Source organism: Mustela nigripes, chromosome 4, assembly GCF_022355385.1.
Source record: "Mustela nigripes isolate SB6536 chromosome 4, MUSNIG.SB6536, whole genome shotgun sequence".
Taxonomy (NCBI): Eukaryota; Metazoa; Chordata; class Mammalia; order Carnivora; family Mustelidae; genus Mustela; species Mustela nigripes.
Window position 1 is genome coordinate 74,899,717 of NC_081560.1, and position 26,325 is coordinate 74,926,041.

General features: G+C 38.3%; 1 protein-coding gene across 2 annotated transcripts; it reads left to right on the forward strand.

Annotated features, from left to right (window-relative positions):
* The first annotated feature begins 460 nt into the window (after positions 1 to 460).
* On the forward strand, positions 461 to 26,325 carry STEAP4 (STEAP4 metalloreductase). Of its 2 annotated transcripts, none has more exons than XM_059396898.1 (5): positions 461 to 643; positions 18,146 to 18,603; positions 19,452 to 19,979; positions 21,332 to 21,496; positions 23,381 to 23,544. In XM_059396898.1, the coding sequence occupies exons 2-5, from the start codon at positions 18,148 to 18,150 to the stop codon at positions 23,456 to 23,458; spliced, it is 1,227 nt and encodes a 408-aa protein (XP_059252881.1). In that variant the 5' UTR covers positions 461 to 643; positions 18,146 to 18,147; the 3' UTR covers positions 23,459 to 23,544. The 2 variants fall into 2 exon arrangements, with proteins under 2 accessions (XP_059252881.1, XP_059252880.1); XM_059396897.1 differs by having other exon boundaries at positions 464 to 643; positions 23,344 to 26,325.

The window sequence follows — 26,325 nt, forward strand, 5'->3', positions numbered from 1 at the left end:
ATTACTATTAAGTATATTCGATATTATATAGATGTATATCAACAATAAGGTATGTGCACCATCACCCCTCTCTTTCATTTGGCTTGTTTCTTTTGAACCATTTAATCTACCTAAATTAAAACCTCCAAATCCAGGATCATCCCTGCTATGGGCCCCAAGAGAACCCAAGGCTTCCAGACAGAGGAGGAAAGATGTCACCTCTTACGGCTGAATTGAGACAAAATGGCAACGGAGAACTGCCTCGAAGCCTAGAGCAGGTAGTGTTTTTGCAGTTACTCAGAGCTGTCTGGCTTCTTCGGGAGAGGGATCCGCCTCAGCCTCAGCTTCCATCTGCCTGGAATGCACAGCTTCCAAGGACTGGGGAAAACCCTTGAAAACTCTCGCAGGCTGACACCATCAGCAACATCTGCAACAACCGCAGCGATAGAGCACCGGAAATTCTAGTTCTTCCAGTTGCCCGGGATTCCCACTTTGAACTCTTCCTGGAAGCGCTTTCTTCACCCCTTATCTTGCGAAATCTAGCGGGCCCTCCCTCCGCTCTGTCCCGCCTCTTATAGCTTCGAGAGGCGCCACCCGCTGCTCTGAGCTGAGCCGCAGCTGCGCGTGACCCCGGCCGCCTCGCCTCCCAAGCGCTTCCCAGCAGGTGGGTCCCGTCGCCGCTCTTGCCTCGTACCTTTCGCCACGCTGCCCCGCTCCCTTCTCTGCTTCAGCCCAGCTCGAGCCCCTGCTTCCAGGACCTCACTCCCTCGCCAGCTCGCACCGGGAAGGAGGTGCTGGCGAACTCCCTGCCGCGCCCCCCTGCGCCCCTCTCCAGGAAAGACCATCCAAGGGTGTCGCGCGTTGAGTTAAGCAATGCAGCAAGCATCTAGCTTCCTGGAGTTTTCTCGCTCATCTCTACCCGAGGGTGCCGAGAAACCCAAAGGTGGAAGGCTTAGGGTTTGTATTACTCTCTGTGCCTTATCTCGACAAGAGCAATCTTGTGGCGCTCACCCAGAAGGGAGCCTGGAAGAATGTGGTTTTGGCAATCTCCGCAGTCTCAGATCTTCACCAAGAGCTGAAATTTGTCCTGAGATCTGCAACACTTCCGTCCTTGATCTTGACTTAAAAATCTCCTTCTGAAATTTATCGATTGCTTTTCCAGATAAATATCGTTTACAAGTAATTTATTGTGAAGAATAAATACAGCCTCGTTTCCCTTGTTTGTCCAGAGGCAGCTAGAAAGTAGTCCCCCCCCTCCCCCCGGTGGTAATTTAGGAATTTTTTTTAAAAAGATGACTATAATGAATGTGAATTGGATGGAGAGTAGGGGAGGGAACTTGAAGAAGTCTATTGCTAAATCTAACTAGCAGTTCACCACCTCTGCCTCCGTTTCCACATTTGTAAAACAAAAGGCTGTTGGACCAGATGATCCATGCAGTCCCACACTCTAAATCTAACAAGGTGAAAATCCATGACCAAAGATGCTTGCTGGTTTGAAACATACTGAAAATCTCATTAATGCAATAAGTATGGCCAAGTGATTGCTTTCTTCATAATAATGCAAGTTTCATTTTTATGGGGAGAGTACCCAGTTGTGGAGCATCTCTTCGCATACAAGTATCTTAGACATCTGCCACATTTCCCATTCAGAGAATACGTTCAGCTTTCTTTCTTTCTTTCTTTCTTTCTTTTTTTTTTTTTTTTTTTTTAGGGTTTTATTTATTTATTTGGCAGAGAGAGACAGGCAAGAGAGGAACACAAGCAGGGGGAGTGGGAGAGAGAGAAGCAGGCGCCAAGCAGTGAGCCCGATGCGGGGCTGGATCCCAGGACCCTGGGATCATGACCTGAGCCAAAGGCAGATGCTTAGTGACTGAGCCACCCAGGTGCCCCTACTCTCAGCTTTGAAAACCATTCTTCAGCCATGCTATGTGAGAATGTCCTATTCCCTATAAATGGCAGTCATATAAATGTCACTCACATGAAAGAACATTTTTTCTGATACAGTAGGTGTAATTTTATAAAATGGCACATTTATTTGAAGCAGTAACTTTTTTGAGATATGGCCTTTTGCAAGGCCCCGAGTTTTTCAGAATGCTGTGATTTAGCACAGAATGAAATTCCACCTGTGTGTATCCTACCTGCATGGCAAACATTGCCAACCCAGAAAACGGGATGAAGCTTTCCCCTATTTATCAGGCTTCGAGGTTGTAAAGTAAATGGTACATGTGTACAGAGAAATTGGGTCATAGCACTTTCTCCACCGGCAATGTTTATGGTCCTGCTGAAGTTCATATAGAAACTGCAGGTTCAAAAACTAATGTGTATAAGACCTAACCCCTAACTTGAGAATAATTTCCTGATTTGTGCCTGGCTTAAGCTTGCTAACTGGTGTTAGAAGTAGCGAAATACATTTTTATAAGCCTGTTGATAAATTGAAAACCCTGAGCCTTGAGCCTTGTTCTGCGCAGTTTTAAGAAAAATAGATCCATATGTCAGAGAATTTTAAAATTGAAGCAATGCTGGGCAGTCATTTTGCTCTTCCCTGTCTCCTGAAGGACCACCCTTAGTCACTCTACCATTGTTAATGCCATTATTAAAAGGACATACATTCTCCTTTTAAAATCTCCCAAGTAGCTGATTCTGCAGTCTCCCACAGAAACACAATCCAATGTTTCATGATCCTCACCATCTGGTCCTCTTTGCAAGTCATTCGGATCTTTTGTCAACTGCTATTTAAAAATCATTTCCTTTTAAAATCTTAAGAAGACTTAAGCCACTGTCAGATTTATGTACCTAATCACCTTTCAAACTTGAAGACTTGCTAGAGTATCTTGTACCTTGTTTCCTCTGGGTTGTCCTCCAAGAAGGAGGTCATTCGCCATGTGCCTGCACCACGTCTACCTGTAATTCTTACTGTGAGACTCTACACAGTCTATGAATAATGTAGTTGTCTGGGTGGGAGGGTTTTTTTGAAGTTACAGTTCCTCAAGAAATGACAGAAATTAGACTTTACAAAGATGAGAGCTCTGAAGTCACCTCTTTGACACTGTTCTTTGTAAATCCAAAGAATATGAGTCAATAGTTAATGATTAAGACTTTCTGAACAGTTCTGCATGATGTGTTAAACCTACTCAAGATATTTTGAATGACTTTTAGGACATTTCTGAAATGTTCAGAATTCGCACTTGTTCTTTTGTTGACAAGAAATCACTTCTGGAAGGAATAAAGCCAAGTAAGGATAATTAATGCTCAAAACAATGCATGATGGGGTGCCTGGGTAGCTCAGTTAGTCAAGGAACTGCCTTCGGCTCAGGTCATGATCCCAGAGTCCAGGGATGGAGTCCCACATCAGGCTCCAGTTCCAGGGGGAGTCTGTTTCTCCCTCTGACCTTCTCTCTCATGCTCTCTCTCACTCTCTCTCTCAAATAAATAAAATCTTAAAAAAAAAAAAAAAAGACAAAACAATGCATGATAAGAAAACATACTTGGCCTATATACCTAAACAATTTGTTCTTCCAAAATCATTAAGGAAAAGAGAACAAAGATTGGGTGTACTGTTTGAAGATCATCTTTCAGAAATATATAACTGCAAAAAAAAAAAAAATGCACTACTCTAACAGAAGTATTTCCACTCTAACTAGGCAGGACATTGACACCCTGATCCAAATGCTTCTCCACAATAAACTCCCAGAAGAGTTTATTACACCATGTGTGAGATTCTTACCACATTGTACTTTGACAGTCACATATTTCTACAAACTTACTTTGAGAGAAATATGTTTCTTTTAAATGTAGATTGTATGAACCATCCTAATGCCAGGCTAAAGTAAAGTCCACTTTTCAACTTAAAAGGGAAAAAAATGTGACAAAAGGTAATTTTGAAAAGTTAGGAATTATAATTTTAAAAAAAGAAACTAAGAGGTAGCAATGTCATTGCATATCACATTTCATAGGTTATTAGAACACAATTAGGTAGTCTCTTTTGCCTGAGTGCCAAATACTGAAGGGAAAAAAATCGCAGGGGGTTCCAGTCAGGTCTTCAGTGATGTTGGCACTAATGCTGGGAATCCAAGGGGGCACTTCACAGTCCATGCTGATTCTGCGTGTTTCACCTCGACCTGCTCTTTTTACACAGTGTGGAAACAGCTTTGAACCCAAGTTAAACAGTGGCTGAAGCCATTTTGCACAGACTTTAGTATACTTTCTTGTCCTGTTTCCCAGGTAAATTAGTTCCCAATCTTTAACATGGGGTCCACTGTGTACCTTCCTGTGCTTGGGTCCTTACAGGTCACATTAGAGCAGTTTGATTCTGCGTCTACATCCTCCCCAAGACTAGAGCCTGGCACGGTGCCTGGCACGGTGCCTGGCACAGACAGTCTGTTCACAAAGTTTACTGAAAACATGGAACCCCACAAGATATTGATCAAACTGATTCTGAAGTTTGGAATACATGAACCCTCATGGATGTACTGGGTTATGAGCCCGGATGCCCCCTGCGCTATACTACCTAAGGTCAAAGTGTCCAGAGTTCAACTGCTTGCCATTTGAGGAAAAGCATGAGCTTGCTATGTACTGTACAGTACATATAAAACAAAGGGTGGGAATTGTTATTTTTTAAAAGAAAGAAGAAATTGGCAGGAACCTTAGTGTTTCTTCTCATTAACCTTAATTTTAGTGACCTTATTATGTTGCTATACTGGGTAAGTTTCATTAAAAAAAACTGTAACTATAATACTTCAGAGTCTAATTCATTTTAAGGAGTGATATAATATGATTAAAGCATTTAACTGAGGTCATGAAAATTGGAATATTGAATTCTTAATGGTTTTAATTAGTTTAACTTAAGTAAAACATGTTAACCCTTCTTTAATACCTGAAAGCATGGCATAAGATACAAAGCCTAGTGAACAGTTCAAAAGAATTGTTACACCAAGTCATTCTTATACCAAAAAAAAAAAAAAAAATGGATTATGCTCCCAGTTGTTTCTTCATAGGAAAGGAAAGGATGTTGAGGTGAAAGCAGTTCACAGGTTGGCAAGTGGTTCAATTCAGTTAATGATGAAAGGTGCCAGTTGCCTCTAGTTTTCCCAAAGTGTGATCCCCAATTGTGCATTCTTGAAGCATATCTGGAAAATGGGAACGTATGTGTTTGGGGATGGAATTCACAAAGATGTTCCTGTTTCTGTCTCCCCGAGGGAAGCAGGAGTCTAGAAGGATCAGATTCACAGTCAGCATTGTGTTCATTCCATGTGTGGGGCGGAGAGGGTGTGGGCCCTTTGCCGGGGTAAGAGGGAGCCAACATGGACCCTGTTTTCATTAAAGCCTAGGAGCTTTCTGAGAAGGGAGGCTCCTAAGGAAAGAGATTTAGGGCTAAGTTGCAGACAGGACTGGAAAAGTGTATCATCCTATCAGCCAAATTATTTTCCAATTTCCCTGGTCACATGCCATTCTTAAGGAGAAGGGATAAGAGGGAGGGAAAAAGCCAGTGGAGTGCTGGTAAAGGACTCTCTAAGGAAGAAAAAAAGAAAAAGTCCTGATTTGTAGCATTTGCTGATTCCTGTGGTGTGGAAACTCCCACCATGGCTGATTTCAAGACCTCACCTGGCAAGCCAGTCTCCAACCATACCATTGAAAAGAGCTGAGATTGAAAACCAAGGAATTTTAAAAAGGTGCTGTCTCATTAAAGAAATATTTTAAACTAGCACAGCTCTCAAGCTTGTATATTAGAGTGTAACACAAGGAAAGGGGAAGGAGTTTCAAGAGCACTTTGTCCCCTGGGGTAAGCCAAGGAAAGTCTGCAAGGCCAGATCCTGCCCTGAAGCTCAAGCTGATGGGTCTTGGCAAACATCAGAGGCACTATGGCCCCTGAGGAGTCCTCGCCTCTGAGAGCCAGCTTAGAAATAAAAGAAAATGATACCCCAAAGATGGAGACTATATTCCTAAGAATGTGTAAATCACTCCCAGGAGATTTTTTCTTTCTTTCTTTCCTTTTTTTTTTTTTTTTTCCAGATTTATTTATGTGTTTGAGAGAGAGAAAATACCTGCACTGAAGAGCTGGGGGAGGAGCAGAGGGAGAGGGAGAGAATTTCAAGCAACTCAATGCTGAGCACACAGCCTGAGGGGAGCAGGGGCAGGGGAGTAGGCAGGCTCGTTCTCATGACCCTGCAATCATGACCCAGGGGGAAACCAAAAGTTGGACACTCACCCAACTGAGCCACCCAGGCTCCCCAGCCCCAGGAAATTTCTAACAAATGATAAGATAGATAATGTGAAGCAGAATGAGTTTCATCAGCAGGGACTTCGGAGTGGGATCAGATCCAGAGCAAAACTCCTCTACCCCAAAACTAATTTGGCAATTCAGATAATTATATTCAGATAATTTTTAGTGGCCTCAATACGAAGATAAATGACTATTCATAGGAAATTTACTGAAACAACGTTCATTCAAAATTGAAATGATCAAGGGCACCTGAGTAGCTCAGTGGGTTAACTCTGCCTTCAGCTCAGGTTACCATCTCCAGGTCCTGGGATCAAGCCCCAAATAGGGCTCCCTGCTTGGTGGGGAGTCTGTGTCTCCTTCTCTCTCTGCCTCTCCCCACTTCTGGTGGTCTCTCTGGCATGCTCTGTCTCTTACTCTTGCATATAAATCAATAAAATTTTCAATACCAAAAAAATGGAAATGATCAAATCTTTTGCTAAATGTCTCTGGCCATAGTAGTCCTAGAAAAAGCAAAACCCACTAACTGACACTGAATACTAAGTGGGTTGTTGCAATCACCAAAGTATCCAATAAGCAAATGCTTATGTAGCCTGTATGAGCCAAATGTCACGTAATCAGTGAGACAGAGCTGTTTTTCTGTTGGTGACAGTCCAGGTTCTGTCCTGATGCTGAATCTTTGGTGAACTACAGATTCCTAAGAAGTTGTTCGGCATTTAGAAGGTAAATAGAGGTCAAGACAAATTAACTCAGACAAGACTAAATTCCTGACCTTGTCATCATGAGCCCCAGGCTTTAATCAAATGAACTAACTATCCTAGTCAGCGGATAATGAACCTACATGATAAAATTCTTGGCCAGGAAATCAGAATACAGTCTTCATTTATCCCAACAGATGCACTGAGATCTAAATGCAGAAACATGTATTAATAAGATTTCTGGATGAACTAGAATTTCATGAAGAACTTAAATTAAAAATAAATAATTTTTCTTTTAAAGTACAATTAAAATAGATAACAGAGTTCTGCATCTCCTTGCTGTCTTGGTAATTCATTGGGTGGTAGTAAAATGCTACTAACAGAATCATAGCTATGGCACAGGCCATAGCTGGTTCTAGTTACTAGCAATTCCTGAGGAAGTATATTTACCCATAAGAACATAAATGTGAAGGTTAGATTTAGTTGTGCTCTTGTGACTTGATCAAACCATACAAGTTAAGATTACTGTTTCCTTTTGTATTCTACTGGCTAGCAAAAAAAAACAAATCATCAGTAAACTTGGTTGCTATGAGATAAATAACATTTTCTTACAAAATAACTGAAATAATTTATCAGATTTTCAGTAAACAACCTGCAGTTGGTTATTTAGATTAAATGCATTAGATGCTAGATATGTTAGTCTGTGACTATCACTAAGTGAGGTACTTCTAATATAGAGGCTAAAATAAGAAATACACTATTATATTTTCAAATAACATATAGACACTGAAAACTAAATGTCAAACAAACAATTAGTAGAAAAATCCATTGATCGTAGATATGTTACATTTTTCATAAACTGCAATCAGAGGTCTTTTTAGGTCAAAGTCTTCTGGTTTTACTGCAGTAATATATACTTGTCAGAAAAGGATATCGGCTTAACTGTGGATATGCTTGCTTTCCCTGAAGAACCTTGATCTCACTAAATACAGAAATAGCTCAGTGAATAAGTTGGATGAGTTCATGTGTTAGTGGAAGCTTTTAAATTTTTAAAACTATTTTTTTGCTTTCCATTTGTCCCTGGGATATATTAAAACAAATGTTTTAATCACACAAAGACTGGCACCGTTGCAGAACTCCCTCCTGCCCCTATGCCTTGAGATGAAAGGAAATACTTGATAGATGGGTTTCAGCTCATTACAGATATGTTGTCAAGTCATGTAGGGCTTTCAGGTCAAAATTCAGAAGGAATAATAAAACAGAAGGAAGAAGTTAAAAAAAAAAAAAGTCCCTATTTACAGGTCTCAAATTAAAATGAAAAATCATGTCACATCTTGCAGAGTTTAAAAGCGTTGTTTATACTCTAGCTCTCCGGAAGGAGCCAAGACAGATCACTGGATTTGTGTGCTACGACCCCAGTGGAAGTGTACGAGTCCAGTGGGGGCACTACTTGTGGAAGAATCCAACATCTTGGATGAACAATCATTTCAGGATTCAAAGTGAATTCTTAAGTGGGGACTATCTTTAATAGTGATTTCATCCAAATGATAAAGGAGGGAGTGTGTGGCCCTATGTGAGAATCAGTGTTCAGGAGTACTCTAGGACATCGGTGGGGGGATTTGACCCAAAGGACTTTGTGGCTCATGGAGAACAACTTGTCAGGGTTTCCTTGAGGCAGTTACAGAGCAAAGCCTTCCTGCAGTCTGACACCAAGCCCTGAGACCTACTCCCTTGATTCTCTTTCCTGTGGGGACTACATACACATTCGTCCCTCTGGTTTTCATAAAAATATGAATTCTTGCCTCTCAGACTCAGCCAATGACTATTTTGTGGAAAAAGTTGTGGTAAAGCAGGTGAAATGTTCCTGCAACCGCTTACAACCTCATCAACACCCTGCTTTCTCTCCGACTTTTCCTTCCCTACCATCCCTCTCCAAAAAAGATAGCCTTATCTTTTTTCATTTGCAGTGGTTCTCAGTCCTGGGTGCTCCTTCAAAATTGATTGCTTGTTTGGGTTGGGGTTTTTTGTTGTTCTTGTTTGTTTTCTGTGGTTGGTTGGTTTTTAGAATACAGATGTCTGGGCTCTACCTCAGACCAATTGATTCAGAATCTCAGGGGGCAAGGCCCTAGCATTAAATATCTACCTAGCTGATTTTAATGTGTGACCAGGGAAGAGAACCACTGTAGCAGGCCATTAACTGAAAGCTAACAAATGGGCAATGGTTCACAATTTTGGCTCAACAGTAGAATTATCTGGGGGAGCTATTTTGGAGGAAAAAAAAAATGCCTCTGCTCTACCCTAGACCAGTTGACTGAGAGTATCCAAGAGTTTGGTCATCTGCATTTTATACAAGTTCTCTTTGTGATTCTACCATCCACCAGGATTGAGAAGCACTGGTTTCTAGCATAACCCTTGGTAGTAGTATTTGCATCTTATAAACCTTGGTGATTCTAAGAAGTTGCTTTGGTGGTTGAACAAAGGTCTGGAAGGAGTGCCAGGGAGATATCTCACTGTCTGTACCACCATCATAACCCCGTCTCCCTGCATTCCCACCCAAACCAAATTCTATAAAGAGTTTCTGCTTTGCCTACTTATAGTCTTTATGGTTCCCAGCACACTATTTCTATTACCCCAAATTGTGCATTATGATGATAGTTTTATCTTTATAGTCCTTTTCATGATTATCTCCAAATCGTTTTAGAGAAAGAATTTTTTTTTGCATTTTTAGTTTGTCTAAAAAATATAAAATTGGGTAAACTGAAAAACAATATAATACTATGTATAACTAAGTTTGAATCTTTATATAAAATAATTTGCCTTAATTTGTATTTTCTATAAATTTCTCAGAATAAAAAACATAAGAGGATTCATGGAGGTTGATTTTTCCTTTCAGGTATATCTGCACCTGAGAGGGAGGGGGGATTTTCTTTCCTCTTCTCATTTTTACAAGTGGTCTTATATTCATAAATATTTACATATTTTCCCCTTCACTCTCTGAACACATTAGGGGAAACAAAAGGCCCATTTTCAAAAAACAAAACAAAACAAAAAAGACAAGAAAATATTCACCGTTCAGAAGTGGCATGGTTGGGTTGTTGATTCCTGTTCTTCTTACTAAAAGGAATGATGAATAGGGTCTCTTCCAGGGCAAAGAGAAGGGAGAAAGGTCAATTTGCTCTCTTGCTGCTGATACACAGGGATTTTAAAATTTTATTTTGACGTATTCTCCAAATGAGGGCTATGCATATACAGAAATATACTGCTTAAGATGAAAAGAAGTCCATTATACAACTTTAGATTTATTAGATAACTGTATTATCTATTTATTAGATAACTGTAATATCTATTTATTAGATAACAGTACACTGCCACTACGCTTTGACATGAATTAATATCATAATAAAGATTGTGGTTATCTCCTAAACAAACCAAATAGGCTGCATTGTATTTTTGGAATATGCCAAAAATCATTGATTTGTTAAGTATAAGCATTTAAAATAAACAATTTTTTATAGCTATGGACAAGATTATCCTAAAACTTCTATGGGAAGGCAAAGGAACTAGAATTTCTGAAATAATTCTGAAAAATGAAAAATAATAAAGTGAGAAGAATCAGTCTACCTAATTTTAAGTCATCAAAACCGCATAGCATTGACAGAGGGTAGACACATTGATCAATGGAACAGAATAGAGAACCCAGAAATAGAGCCACATGTGTATGGCAACTGATTTTTGAAAAAGGTACAAAAGTAATTCAATGAAAGAAGGATGGTCTTTTAAACAACTGATAGGGAAGTAATTAGATATTCATAGGGAAAAAAATGAACTTGGCTTAAACCTCAGAATTTATACAAAAATTAACTCAAAACAGATAATGGATTTAAATGTAAAATATAAAACTATCAAGTTTTGAGGAGAAAATATTCAGGACTAAAGCCTAGGTGAGGAATTCCTAGATATGAAATGAAAAGCATAATATATAAAAGAGAAAAGGCAATATGTTAAATTTAATCAAAATTAAGCACTTCTGCTCTGTCAGCAACCCTGTTAGGATGATGAAAATACAAGCTACATATCTAGAGGAAGTATTTGAAGGCCATGTATCTGACAAAGACCTCATATCTAGAATAAACAAAAATTCAACAGTGAAAAAACAAAAATCCAACTAGAAAATGGCCAAGATGAGATGACTTTTCACCAAACAGGGCATATAGATAGAAAAGAAACAAATGAAGGAGCCTGTACAGTGGACCACTACTCCACAAGAAAAAGGAACCAACTGATAGGCTTACCTGCTTGGAAGGACCTCGAGGGCATTATGGGAAGTGAAAAAAAAAAATTTTTTTTTGTGAAAAGGTTACATGTTGTGTGATTTTATTTATAAAACTTTCCCCAAATGACAAAATTAAAGATTTAGACAGCAGATGGATAGCTTCCAGGGGTTAGGAGAGCAGAGATGGAGTGGCACTGAATAGTTCTGTATCCTGATTGCCCCTAGTGGATCCACGAACCTACCTTTGGGATAAAATGACATAGAACTATCCGTACACGTTACACCAATGTCAGTTTCCCAGTTCTGACTTTGCTCTGTAGCTATGTACAATGTAACCATTAGAGCAAACAAAGGATTTGCAGGAACCTCTGGTACTATCTCTAAGACTTCCTGTGAATCTATAATTATTTCAAATAAAATGAGTCTTTTGTTAGTAGCACTGATTTATTAAGTATAAACATTTAAAATATGCGATTTTTGTTTTCTTGTTTGGACATTTCCACGTTTCTCACATGCTGGAATTCTCCTAAATTGGGACCCTCTCTAATCTCTGACTCTGGGAAGTGACAGAAGTAAACCGCAAAAGCCAGACAAGTGCTAACATCCTCATGGGATGCTTCATTGGAATGTCCCAGAAGAAGGCCTCCTCAGGCCTGGGGTGGGATCTGCAGACCGAGGGGCTTGGCATCTACATGACCCACACCTGATTCCCCCCAGGCCATGTACAGATGTGCATGCATGCGCGTGTGCACACACACACACACGCTTCTCCAAAGTCATCTTTGCCATCTTTGCATCTGTGTTGTTGGTTATCAGTCTCTTAATCTATATGAACACCAGGTGTAATCACTTTACCTGTGTTGGCCCCACAGTCTCCACCAGCCTCTCTAGGAGACGCAAAATCGGTCCTGGAGATTTTCCAGTCCAGAGGTACTCTTGTTATGCTTCCTGTTACAGAACTGAGGTCTGTAAAGAGCAGAAGGAAAAAGAAACTGCCCTGCTATGTTTTAACTATCTGAACCCCCTTTCCCTTAGTAACTCTGCTTCCTGTGTACTACCTTTCTTATTTTCTTTATTCCCTCTTCCTACATCTAAGAGTAAAATAGGATTAGGAAACTTTTTTTAAGTCATTGCATAAGAAATCTTACACTACTTCCATAAATCCATGTTTACACATGGGAGCTATTTTGAATTACAAATAGTCTGAAATAGGCATAACTTCCTTATTTACATAGTACTTACTGTAAGACGAACCCTCAACTTGATCTCCCTTGTGGTTTAGATTATGCATACATCTCATTTTTATGAACTCCTATTATTAGAATTTTTTCCGAGAGTTCAGAATGAAATTCTTCCAAAGAATTACCAACTTTTTTATTTTTTACATGTTATTTCATCATCCCAGTTATGGGAACTGAGGTCTGCTCATTTTTCTTTTTCCACACACAAAAATAACAACAATAATAATAGCAACAACAAAAATGTTGTTCTTGTCCTGGGTTGATTTGCAAGCAGAGCTGGTGACAGTGGTTTGCAATGCAAATAGTTTACCAGGGAAGTGATTCCAAGGAGCAGGAGTGAGAGGCAAGGGGCTCTCACTCGGCTCATAAGAAAGGTCGCAGGAGAGAATATTAAGTCAGCCACCCCTATAGAGGAGTGGTGCTCTATTCCATTGGGGCTTTCTTTCTTTTTTTTTTTTTTAAGATTTTATTTATTTATTTGACAGAGAGAAATCACGAGTAGACAGAGAGGCAGGCAGAGAGAGAGAGAGAGGAGGGAAGCAGGCTCCCCGCTGACCAGAGAGCCCCATGCGGGACTCGATCCCAGGACCCTGAGATCATGACCTGAGCTGAAGGCAGCGGCTTAACCCACTGAGCCACCCAGGCGCCCCCATTGGGGCTTTCTGAGGAGCTTTATAAAATGTGTCAGAACTGAGTGCCAGATGATGAAAGTGTAAGCACCTGTTTATTCATGGATTCCTATTCTCCATTGGTCTGTGGTGGCCCCACGGGTCATACATGTCTGAATGCTAAGCAGGTATGGGTATCAGAAAAGTCTCGGGACAAGAATCCAGAAACACAAGATGTGGGTCCCCAAAGTGGACCTCTCTGTTAGGCAATGGAAGTTCAGCAGATCTCCATTACTACCCAATGACCGGAAATAGAACGTAGAGGATTTAAAGAACTCAAGATGTCGCCAACACAATTATCAACCTTCGAACTTCAACAACTTGATAAGGACTAATTGCCCAATGGAATGACTCTATTTCTTTCTAAGTCAATCAGTGATATTTTAATATTTCCTTACTGTCTTTGTACCTATAATTTGCCCAGTGAAGTGTGTGAAAGTTTAAGAAATTGAAAACAATTTCAGTGGTTGGTATAACAGCCCAAGTGTGTTACACTGGATTGCCAAGCTGCATTTTAAGAGGGAAAAATTAAAATGAGTAAGAATTACAAATGAGAGAAATTCACACTTGAGCTGTTTATACATCTGTGTTTTGATAAACTCATATGTTCTAAAGTCTTTTCTTATAGGGTTTCATTTGTACGAAATAAGTGGGGAAAGCAGAAACTTCTTAAGAATTATTGAATGTTATTTCAGATAAATTTTATCTATTTCCAATATTCAGTTAAAGAAGCATAATTAACCCTTAATTTATAAAATTTATATAAAGGTTATATTAATTAGGTAATCAATAGATTGAAAAATTAGAAAATCACTAGATTATTTGAATAATCTATTAATGACAGCCCATTTACTAAGTACTTACTATGTCTCAAGAAACGTTTTAAGATACATTAACTCATGGGGCACCTGGGTGGCTCAGTTGGTTAAGCATCTGACTCTGATTTTGGCTCAGGTCATAATCTCAGGGTTGTGAAATCAAGCCCCTCATGTGGCTTTATGCTGGAAGGGGTGCCTGCTTGGGATTCTCTCCTCGCCCCCCCCACCCCCCGCCAAAAGAAACAAAATATACATTAATTCATTTAATCCACACAATGTCTCCAAAGCAGGTGCTATTAATCTCTCATCTGAAAGATGATGAAACTGAGACATCCAGAGTCTCACACTTGAGAGACTCACTGAGAGTCTCTGAGAGTGCCAGCAGGAGTTGGAGCAACAACAAAAAAAAAACCAGTGCTGTTTAGTTAACATCTCCATTAAAAAAAAAAAAAAAAATGTTTATGACAGGTCAGAATAAATTAAGGTAGTGGCCAAATTGTCAAAGTAGAGTCTGGACTCTCTGTTTGCAACGATTAAGGTGATCCAAGTGAGAATATGTCAATAAAGATAGCATCCATCCCATTAAAGGACACTGGTAACTTTATCATATCTTTATTTTACTTGCAAATGTCTGTCTGAATAAAAGAGAGAGAAAAATAATATATGAGGGGAAAACGCTGGATAAAAAGTGAGGGGATAGTCAGCCAACTGACATTCTTTGAACACATTCATAATAATGAAGGCATCATTCACCAGTTTGAGAATTTGAGCTCTAACAAGTAGGTATGAACTGATTAGCAGCTTATATTACAAAAGTAGTGACTTATATTATAAATTGTTAAAGTAGTTTGCATTGGCAGATGCTACAGAGAATTTCGGAAAGACCCAGCTATGTTTTCATAGGAGAGGCTTGGTGTCCTCTTCAGGCATTCCTCCAACCTTGCTCATGCCCTTCTCTGACTCAGTGTAGGCTGTCCGTCACTAGCTAGTTCTACAAATGACTCAGCTGTGGTGATTCAATCAATTATTCAAAGAGTTTCAGTGGAAGTACAGGGTAGTCTTATATTTCCTGTCCATTTCTTCCATGACTTCTCACTACCTACAAAGCTCTAAATGGTCTGCTTATGATACAGGTGCACCTTTCGATAAGCTCAGGTAAGAATATAGGTATTTTCCAAAGGCTACAATGGAAAGGGCAAATTTCTGAAATCTCATTAAAAAGGTGTGAGCTTCCTGTGCTCTACAATTGGCATGAAATCCACCATGTAAGAACTGAATAGTGACTACATCTGGTTTAAATTTCACAGCAAATTCACTGACGGTTTCTTGAAAGCCATTTGGGTGATAGAAGCAATGTCTTTACCACATCCTCCCAACTTCTTTCCTTCTCCCTTATTCTTCCCAGTGGTTACACTTTAATCACTCACCCTTCTCTTCATTATGTGTCCTACACTGTGCCTGGCACACAGAGCAAAGAGCTCCTTCCAACACCTCCATTCCACCTTTCTAATATCACTCAACAAATTTTGTCAAGGAGTGCCCTTTCCATCATAGTCAGTGCTCTTACTAGCACTGGGGATACATTACTGAACAAAAGAGACCAAAGAAAGAAAAGAAAGAAAGGAAAAGGTAAACTGAAAATTTACACTAAAAGATAAATGTTATTTAAAATAAATAATTTTTTGAGAAAAATTCATTACTGAAATAAAAAAATAATGTTCTTCAGAATAACCTAAACTATATTATTGGACCATGGGAATTTGAGCATTTTTATTTCGTTTGTCTTTAATTTAAATTTCAAAAGCTTTTAAAAGGTAACTCACATGCTTTATAACAATATTTCAGTTTAGTTTTAATTTGCATTTCTTTTATTTTGAGTAAGATTAAAATTTTTTTTACTATATTATATCACCTTAGGATGAAAATCAACTTATATCTTTTTCCCAATTTTCTATTGGGCGATGTTTTTTTTAATTTTTAGGAGTTAAAAATATTTTTTGTTCTTTGTTGATGATCTTCTGACTTTGCTTACAGTGGTTTCTGCTTTGTAGGTATTATTCATTTTTATGAAATCACAGTTTTATGTAATATATATGACAATTTTTACTTTTAATTTAGATACTAGATTTCAGGTTGAGAGAGATATTTTGTGTTTTTGTTTATTCCTTTATTCTTTACCGATTTCAGGGATTTGTGGTATAGAAAAGGGCCATTTCCCTCTAAAGTTACAAAAGAATTCTCCATAGTTCCTTCTAGTTTTATTATAGTTCTATTTAAGATAGATAGATAGATACAGGGGCACCTGGGTGTCTCAGTCATTAAGTGTCTGCCTTCAGCTCAGGTCATGATCCCAGGGTCCTGGGATCTAGTACCACATCGGGCTCCCTGCTTGCTGGGGAACCTGCTTCTCCCTCTCTCCTTCTGCTTGTATTCCCTTTCTCACTGTGTCTTTATTAAGTAAGTAAATAAAATATTTTAAAAAATAGATACATAAGTAGATACATACATACATACATACACACATGATTTAAATCTTTAATATATTTTAAATTTCCTTTGAAGAGGAGTATGACATGTAGATTCAACTTTTTCTCCCAATTGGCTATTTAGCTGTCCCAATATTTGCTCCTGAATAACCTTCTTCTCACTGACTTGAGATGACATCTTTATCATATATGCAGAGGTCAATTTCTGTACTTTTTACTATTTCACTGAACATTTTCTATTCCTGTGACACTGCCATATTACTTCATTATTTTAGCTTTATAGTATTTATTTTTTAAGGAGTTTATTTATTTATTTGACAAAGAGATCACAAGAAGGCAGAGAGGCAGGCAGAGGGAGAGTGGGAAGCAGGCTCCCCACCGAGCTCGATCCCAAGAACCTGAGATCATGACCTGAGCCAAAGGCAGAGGCTTAACCCACTGAGTCACCCAGGTGCCCCTTAGCTTTATAAAAAGGTAACTCGCATGCTTTTTAACAATATTTGTTGTTATAAAGATAACATATAAAGATAATTTGTTGTTATAAAGATAAATTAAAAATTATATAAATTCAACAATATTCAATAGAACTAGCCCTCTATTCATTACTTTGTTTTTCAGAATTTAGAAATTAATTTAGGGAAAACTGAGAGCAGCATAAAGTTGATCAGCCCATCCAAGAACATGCCTTTAGATTTACATAAACCTTCTCTGGGTCTTAAGGGAATTTTATATTTTTCTTCATATATATCTTGTACTTGTCTTGTTATCTTGCTAGATTTATTCCTAAATATTTTCCCTATTCTGCTACAGCTTTAAGTAGAGTCCATTTGCAAACTAATTTTTTTAGTATGCGAAGAATATTGATATTAATTGGGCTCCTAAACAAGATCCTGGATTGATTTTATATATATGGTACTTCTTCAGTTGACTTTCACAAGTTCTCTGAGACTACAGTTTCATCATCCACAACCCCTTTTGAATTTCTATACCTAAGATTTTTTTTCTGTGGTCTAGTTGTGTTAGCTAGAATTTCCAAACAATAAAATAAAGTGGTCAAAGCAGATACATTTGTCTGGCTTATGGCCCATCTGGTTTATGGCTTTATTGGGAGGTTTCTGGAATTTTCTTTTTCTTGGTAATTCTCTCTTAAGTTTGATTCTAGATTTTAGGTTGAAAGAGATACTTTATATGTTAAGGAAATACTTGTCTACTCCTTTTTTTTTTAAACTATAAGTCAAAAATAAATGTCAAATTTTAACATCTGCCCATTTAGCATCCACAAATAGGACTATTTTTCTCTTTAAATCTTCTAATATGGCGAGTTAAATTAATAGAGTTTCTAATACTGAGTTTACAGAACTCATCTTTACATTCCTAGAATAATCCCCATTTGATCAATGTCCATTTTCTTTTAACAAGCTGCTGGATTCTGTTTGCTGATGTTTTATTTAGGAATTTTTGTATCATGAAACATAAAGAAATTGCTCTACAGTTTCTTTACTAGTGCATTCTTTGCTAGAGTTTGCTCTGAGAACACTTGGAACTGTTAGGTTTTGGGCAAAGTTGGTATCATTGCAACACATATCCGTAGTTTAAAGCATCCACCAACAAGTGTCCTGATTTTTCACTGCATCTCTTTATCCAACAGAAGAAGTTTTTGACTAGTGATTTTTTTCAATCAGACACATATGAGAATATATATGACAATAATTTTTCCATGTTGAACATTCCTGTATTGTTGGCTATTTCTGTTATTATCTTTCAGGTATGGAAAAGACTTCTACAGGTGCATTTCCTTCTACTATGAATTCTTCAGAAAAGCAAGAGACTGTATGTATTTTTGGAACTGGAGATTTTGGAAGATCACTGGCACTCAGAATGCTCCAGTGTGATTATTCTATTGTTTTTGGAAGTAGAAACCCACAGAAGTCCAGTTTGCTGCCCAACGGTGCAGCGGTCCTGAGCTACTTAGAAGCAGCCCAGAAATCAGACATCATAATCTTAGCAGTCCACAGAGAGCATTATGATTTTCTCAAAGAACTAACTGAGGTGCTCAAAGGAAAAATATTGGTCGACATCAGCAACAACCTCAAAATTGATCAGTATCCGGAATCCAATGCAGAGTACCTCGCTCAGTTGCTGCCAGGAGCCCACGTAGTAAAAGCATTTAATACCATCTCAGCCTGGGCTCTCCAGTCTGGAGCACTGGATGCAAATCGGCAGGTACGGTTAAATTATTAATTTACATTCAATCTTTAAAAGGTGAAGGTTTTGGGGTGCCTGGGTGGCTCAGTCAGTTACGCCTCTGCCTTTGGCTCAGGTCATGATCTCAGGATCCTGGGACTGAGCCCACCATTGGGCTCCCTGCTTAGCGGAGAGCCTGCTTCTCCCTCTCCCCACCACTCATGCTCTCTCTCACTCTCCCTGTCTCTCTCTCAGATAAATGTATAAAATCTTTAAAAAAAAAAAAAAAAAAGCAAATGTTTTAATGCACACTTACCTCAAAAATGCCAAAACAGAATTCCAAAATAAAACACCAACTAAACATTTCCATTTGCTAATATGTGCTGCAGATAATTTTCTTGGGTTTAACCAAGTAAAGTCGTCGATGTTGTGATTTATTCCTCATTGTCAGGACTCTCAGTTTCTAGTTTGATGGAATCCAATGACGTCAGGTTCCATGCACGTACTAAAAAATAACACTGTTGATGGATAACCTTTCCATTCCTATAACACTATATGAAACTGATTCCATTTATTCATGGAGATTAAACATAATCTGTAAGTGTTCTAGCACCCATGAATACAGAAGAAAAACCATTCACCCTGTGGAGAACCAAGTCCTATGGTATCAGTGTGATATGCTTAGAACCACTCTCAACTTGAACCCTGGTACTTAACCATCTAGCACATTTGTCCAAGTTTAAAACATACTGTGTCCATGCCCTTGTCTGAAAAGCATGTTCTTATTTTCTTGTTTGGCATGGTGCTTACACAGACTTTCAAAGTAATGCCCAAAGTAAAGAGTAAATATTATTTCATTATTTATTAATTGATTATTCTTAACCCAGGTGTTTGTCTGTGGAAACGACAGCAAAGCCAAGCAAAGAGTGATGGATGTTGTTCGTACTCTTGGACTTACTCCACTGGATCAAGGATCTCTCCTGGCAGCCAAAGAAATTGAAAACTACCCCCTGCAACTATTTCCAATGTGGAAGCTCCCCTTCTATTTGTCTGCTATTCTGTGTGTCTTCTTCTTTTGCTACTGCGTTATAAGAGACGTACTCTACCCTTACGCTAATGGCAATCAAGACAGCACATTTCGCTTGGCTATTTCCATTCCAAATCGGATCTTTCCGATAGCAGCACTTACATTGCTTGCCTTGGTTTACCTCCCTGGTGTTATTGCTGCCATTCTGCAACTGTACCGAGGGACAAAATACCGCCGATTCCCAGACTGGCTTGACCAGTGGATGCTCTGCAGAAAGCAGCTTGGCTTGGTGGCACTGGGATTTGCCTTCCTTCATGTCCTCTACACACTTGTGATTCCTATTCGTTATTATGTACGATGGACCCTGAAAAACAGAACCATTACCCAGGTAAATCTTTACTCATTTGCATTCTCCAGTTCCTTAAATCAAAGAGAAGTCTTGCTACATCATATTCCATTTCACAATTATAGAAAATTGCTCTCTCCTAAGCATCTTTATTTTTTAAAGTCCTAGACCTCCTGTTAGGTTTGGGTTATTTTCTCTTTTGTTGTTGTTGTTGTTGTTGTTGTTGTTGTTGGTTTGGTTTGGTTTTTGGTTTTTGATTTGTTTTTTTTTTTTTTTTTTTAATGAATGCAGTTGAGACATTATACAACTATTGAGAATGAAAGTTAGATTCCCAGGTTCACTTGGATCCAGATGTGCATTCCCAGGACTCATAGGGCTACCGGCAAACTGACAGATTTGGGGGCTCAGGAAACCTAATAACACCTACTTGAATTCCTTGGGGAGGGGGTACAGTCAATAAACATAAACCAATGTGTTTTCAAGCTTCTATTTTTATGCATGCTGCTTGCTTTTGGAAGTCAACACCAACTACCTTCTAAGTAAGGGGGCTATTCAAACCTGTGTCACAGGAAGGTAAACAAATTCACAAAAGGGTGCTTATAACTTCATTAATGTTTGACTTGCAGAGAGCCATCCTCAATAACCAGAAAACTAAACAATTCTGAGCAAATGTCAAATACTATTTTCTGCATAGTCAAAAATGCAGAGAGAATCAGCGCAGAGAGTTTTAAAGCAGTCCCAGAGGAAGTGCTATCCATCCATTCTAGTTTGGAAATAATTGGTTTTGATCAATCTTACTGCATTTTCAAAGTTTATGAGTCGATAACTCATTGATGGGACTTATGTGGAATTTTCTACATTATTTCCCTCACAAATACACGGGAAGTTCTTGGGTAGGAGTCCCATCTTAAGGGCCTGATTTTTCTCAATCTGTGGTGTGACAGACTTGATGCTATATTATGACAAAAATAAACATGAAAGAACCCAAACTTTGTGTGTGTGAATAATCAGCATATAAAGCAGAAAAACAGAGTCCTGATACAATCATTTGAGAACAACGAGTTTTGCTTGGGGAATGAGAAACCATATGGTAAAGAAGGTTTAAGTAAATGTTTACTTTGTTTTAGAATTTATAGGGTCAATTAAAACTTTCTACACAACTCCTAGAGTCAACTATTATAATAAAGTCCCAGCAGAACCAATTACTATTTCTACCAAGAAATATCATTTCCAAGTGTATTTTTCTCTACAGCTATTTTTAAGTGATTATTAAGAAATACATACAATTCACTGGGAGCCAATACACCCTGCAGAAGTATTTTTCAGTCCCCTTAAAAGTTTGGGCAATTTGTAAAAAAATTTAATTTTTAAAAATTGCTTTTAATTTTTCTTAGGCACTAGCCAAGACAGACGATCCATTTAGCACCACTACTGCCTGGCTTAATGATTCGTACATAGCTTTGGGAATCCTTGGATTTTTCCTGTTTGTCCTCTTGGGAATCACTTCCTTGCCATCAGTTAGCAACATGGTCAACTGGAGAGAATTCCGATTTGTCCAGGTAAGGACTTCTAATATTTAATCTCCTTTATATTGCAAAATAATTCTGATTTTACAAATATTTTCATTTTTCTCTCTTACTATGCATAAATTTTCATTTTGCTCCTTCACTTCCCTAGCAATGTCACAAAAATAGCAATTGAACCAAATTCAAGTGAGAAAATGCTAAACTCTGGTACCAAAAGGCATACCATAATAGTTTTGTTTCCTAGCTGGGCATCACATGCCAAGATCACTGCCTACTCCCAGAGCCACAGGTCAGAGGAGAGAGTGAAAAATACCAACACTATTAAACTTTGTATGTAGGAATGTGCTAGATGCAATGTGAAGAGACCCAAAGACAAAATTTCTACTTCTGAAAATCAACCTTAACATCTGTACTGATAGATATTGATACAAAAGGGCATATACTAAACTCAAGTTTAAAACCATCAAAGCAAGCTATGTTAGACTGTAATCATACCAGACCCAGTGTTGGTCTGTAAGGGGGAAAATTGTTGTTTCCCACGTATCAACCACCAGATATCTCACTAAAGGCACCTAATTATCATTCTTATAGACCAGTAATACTCCAAGTGTGGTGCCTAGAACCTCACCATCAGCTGGGATCTTATTAGAGACACAAGTCCCCAGGCTCCACCCAGACCTAATGAATCGGAAACACTGCAGGTGTGGCCCAACACTGTGTTTTAACAAGCCTTCCAGATTATTCTGATGCATGCTTGTTGTGAACCAGGATAATAATAGAGAAGATCATTAGTAACTGAAATTAGATTTGAATTTTATAAAACTATTTGAATTTCAAAAGTCTTGCAGTTTCTCCCAGAGAACAAGTGCAGTCAACATTTTCTCATGTTAACACCTTTAGTCAAGGCATTAAGACAGAAATAAACATTGAGCTTTAGAATTTAGGACAAAACAAGCAAATAAAAGTGAATTTGCTAATTGTTCTTTATTGCAATAGAAATTAGCTAGCATCTGCTTTTAGTCAGTAACATAAACTAATGTGGTACTTCTTGAGGACATACTGTAACTTATTCATCTCTGGCCTCCAGAAAAGTTGATCAAGGAAAGAGTTTTACCATTGGGGAAGAAATCAAGGTATATTATTTATTCTAACTGAGAAGAGTTTACACTTAACAAACTTTCCCATCCCCAGCCAGGTTAAGATGAAACCAACTTAATCCCCTTCACCTAGATTGCCCATCCTGGGAATTAAAGTACAGCACAGGAAATATAGTCAATAGTATGGTAATAACATTGTATGGTGACAGCTTGTGCCTGCACTTATCGTGGTGAACAGTACAAAATGTACGGAATTGCCAAATCAAGATGTTGTATACCTGAAACTAAGACGATGTTGCATGTCAACTTTACATGCTTCTAAAAACTTTTTGGGGGTACCTGGGTGGCTCAGTGGGTTAAAGCCTCTGCCTTTGGCTCAGGTCATGATCCCAGGGTCCTGGGATCGAGCCCCGCATCGGGCTCTCTGCTCAGTGGGGAGTCTGCTTCCTCCTCCCTCTCTCTCTGCTTGCCTCTCTGCCCACTTGTGATCTCTATCTGTCAAATAAAATAAATAAAATCTTTTAAAAATTTTAAAAAAATAAAAACATTTTGAAGGATGAAACCACCATATCATTAGTAAGCACAATCTTCTTTTTTTTAATGCAATATTTATCATCCCAAAGGAGGGTTAATGCTTTCTCCAGTACTTAGCAGAGTGTTCTAAATATTTCAGATGTCAAACATTTATGGTTGGTAATGAATATCCTTCATTGGCTTAGAGTGTTTCACTTTAAAATATAAGTACAGTATTGATATATATATATATTTTTCTTGCTTGTATAGTCCAAACTGGGTTATCTGACCCTGATCTTATGCACAGCCCACACCATGGTGTACGGCGGGAAGAAATTCCTCAGTCCTTCAAGTCTTAGATGGTATCTTCCTTCTGCCTACGTGATAGCACTCATCATTCCCTGCACCGTGCTGGTGATCAAGTTCATCCTCATCCTGCCGTGTATAGACAAGACCCTCACACGAATTCGCCAGGGCTGGGAGAGGACCTCAAAACCAACATCAAATGGACAATATTTAAAGCAAAATTCAATTTGCATGGACTCTCAGCTCTAGTATTGTATATTTAGAGAAGACTATGTAATGGGCACAGTTAAGAAAGCATTTTTCTCCCACGATTGTTTGAAGTTTGTTAACAGAGAAGGAACTATTACCTGACTTTGAAAAATTGACAGACAGGACTAGAACACCATTTAATCTGGAGGTTAGTGATGAATCTATGTAGGTCTCTGCCTCTCTTCTTCCTAGAGGCAGTGGGCTGAGGTAACAGTGAGCTTTATGGTTTCACACTAAAGTGTTTTTTTTGTTTTGTTTTGTTTTTTAACATGCATGACCTAATGTCTTGCAAAATCCAGGACAAATATATGCAACTTCCTTCTCTGGTTCAAGGGCTGAGTGCAATGAAAAGGAAAACGGTAAGATGGTGGCCACTGATAAAGGCTTTCTGAGACATGTCTGAAAAAAAAAAAAAGGGGGTCAAATGAAGTAAAAGGAATGAGAATCTTTCTTACTGTTCTTTCTAAGTGAAGGTGATCCTAAGTATTGCCATAGTGAATTCTATAGTGAAAAGTGCTCTTCAATTTTGCTTTTGCCAACCCGGATGGGTGCTGTGGAGAACTATTTCACAACACAACAAAAATATCACCATTGATGGAAAGAAACCATGGGCTGAATACATGCAAATCTATTACTGTTGTTAAAAGATTCTTCCTCTACAAGGAATAGGTGTAGGGAAGATTGAGTTCAAACGGAGAGATAGCCACTTTTCGTTTTTCAATGTACAATAAGCAAAATAAAAGCCCTTGCACAGAAAGTTGAAATAAGCCAGAATTTTAGACAGCAAGCTAAATAAACTTTATAAAGTTGCACTCTACTAGGTTTTGTATGATTTCAGTATTGAAAATGCTTTTTGAATAGCATATTCCAAATATATTGTTCAGTACTAATCATCTATGAAATGGATTTCTAGCATTAAAAAAGTAGCTGCTGTAATTTTTCAAGGCTTATTATAATTTTAAGCAGTGAAACTAAGTGAATAATGAAAGAATAAGTTTGACCCAGGCATAGATGAGAGAATTATGTAAAATCTTAGAGTAGAAAGGTGTGAACAGTAGCTGAAATATGAGACTTGGTTCTTTCTCCAACCTTTGCTGGAATGCGGGGTGGTTTTCTCTGTTTTTCCTGTGCTGACTATGCCATTTCCAAGATGATCTTCAGCAGGATTAGCCTTCCTGGCTCATGCATGGAGCTGGAAGAGCCTCAAGCACCCTCTTCCCACAAACTGAAATAACCAAAAGCCTTTGGGATTGACATTTTTCTGCCTGCTCTATAAAGGCCATCTATTTTTCTTTTTTCTTTTTTTTTCAATTTTTATTATCATATATGCTACGTGATGCAAAATGATTAAAACACATGAAAACATCACCCACCACCCAGGCTATTTCTCTACAAAACTTTTTGATAATAGTTTCATCTACACTATGTATTCAATTTTACATCCTTCCTTTTTCACTTAATATATCAGTGGTTTTGTTCTCTTACATGGTATGCATGTATTATTAGTGGCTGCAATATATTACATCAAATGGGCATTTATTTAACCCCTGCACTAATTAAACATGTAGGTTATATCTATCTTTTTTTACTAAAACAAATAACATTTCAGAGAATATCTTAGCACTTATTAATTTTCCATATTTTAAATTATTTCCTTAGAATACTTGCAAAGAACTGGGATTACAAAATTAAGAAACTCTTAATCACACTTGATATATATTGCCAAATTATTCCTAAACTGACCTCGTCGATTTCATTGCCATTGGATGAGGGTGTTGGTTTCATCATACCTTTTACAGATTTTGGTTTTTATATCAGTTTGTGTTCACTGAGAAGGAACACAGAACACATGCTCCATTAATTTATCCCTGATCCACCTAAGCAAGCTTACAAAAAACCTGGAAAACCGAGAGCAGAGCTGGGTTATATGGTGTTATATGAGGGGGGAAAGACAGGGAAAACATTACTACTCATCCGTTCTATTTTGTGCAAAATGGCCAAGTCTTCCAGGGTTGGAGCCTGCTTGTTGTCTAGAGAATGGTTGCTTCAAAATTAAATACTACCCAGGTTGAAGTAAAGAAAGCCTCTGTGGTTAACCATGCTCTTTGGTGATGAGTTTTTACTGGGCCATAGTTCATCATTAAAATAGAAAATGCCACACTTAGGTTAAAAAAAAAAATCCTACCTAAAGTAAAACTCTACTTTTATAACCCTAGTAAAAATGTTCTGCCTGGGTAGTTTATAAAAGCCATCAAACGTTCTTCAATGGAAGTTGAAGAATGCCTCCAGTGGTTTTAGTGTAACAAGGCCTTGGCAACCCTGACCTCAGCCTCAACCACAAGGGCTCCAAGCCCCACCAGTAGACCAGAGAAGCCAATTTCCTCCCCTTATCCCTCTCAAGCTCCTTCCTCGTCAAACCATCAAACCAACTTGATCCTCCTAACACAGCAGACTCCTCCCTTTTACCTAGGGTTGAAAAGAAAGAGTTTGGAACAGATGGGGGTAGTGAACTTCCTTTTAACAGGACCAACCTGTTCTCTATTAAAAAAAAAAAAAAAAAAAAAAACTTAGATTAAACTGCACTGTATTCTAGGAAAATTTTTAAGCTCACAAAACTTTTATTTTTGTATGTTCTCCCCATGGTAAATGATGACTGCTTTTGTCAATTTGTACTCATTAAATATTATTTTAAAAATA

Coding starts and splice junctions, on each gene's coding strand:
- STEAP4 (XM_059396897.1), top strand. CDS start 18,148: ATGGAAAAGACTTCTACAGGTGCATTTCCTTCTACTATGAATTCTTCA. Junction 18,604..19,451: donor CACTGGATGCAAATCGGCAG/GTACGGTTAAAT, acceptor TTCTTAACCCAG/GTGTTTGTCTGTGGAAACGA. Junction 21,497..23,343: donor GAGAATTCCGATTTGTCCAG/GTAAGGACTTCT, acceptor TTGCTTGTATAG/TCCAAACTGGGTTATCTGAC.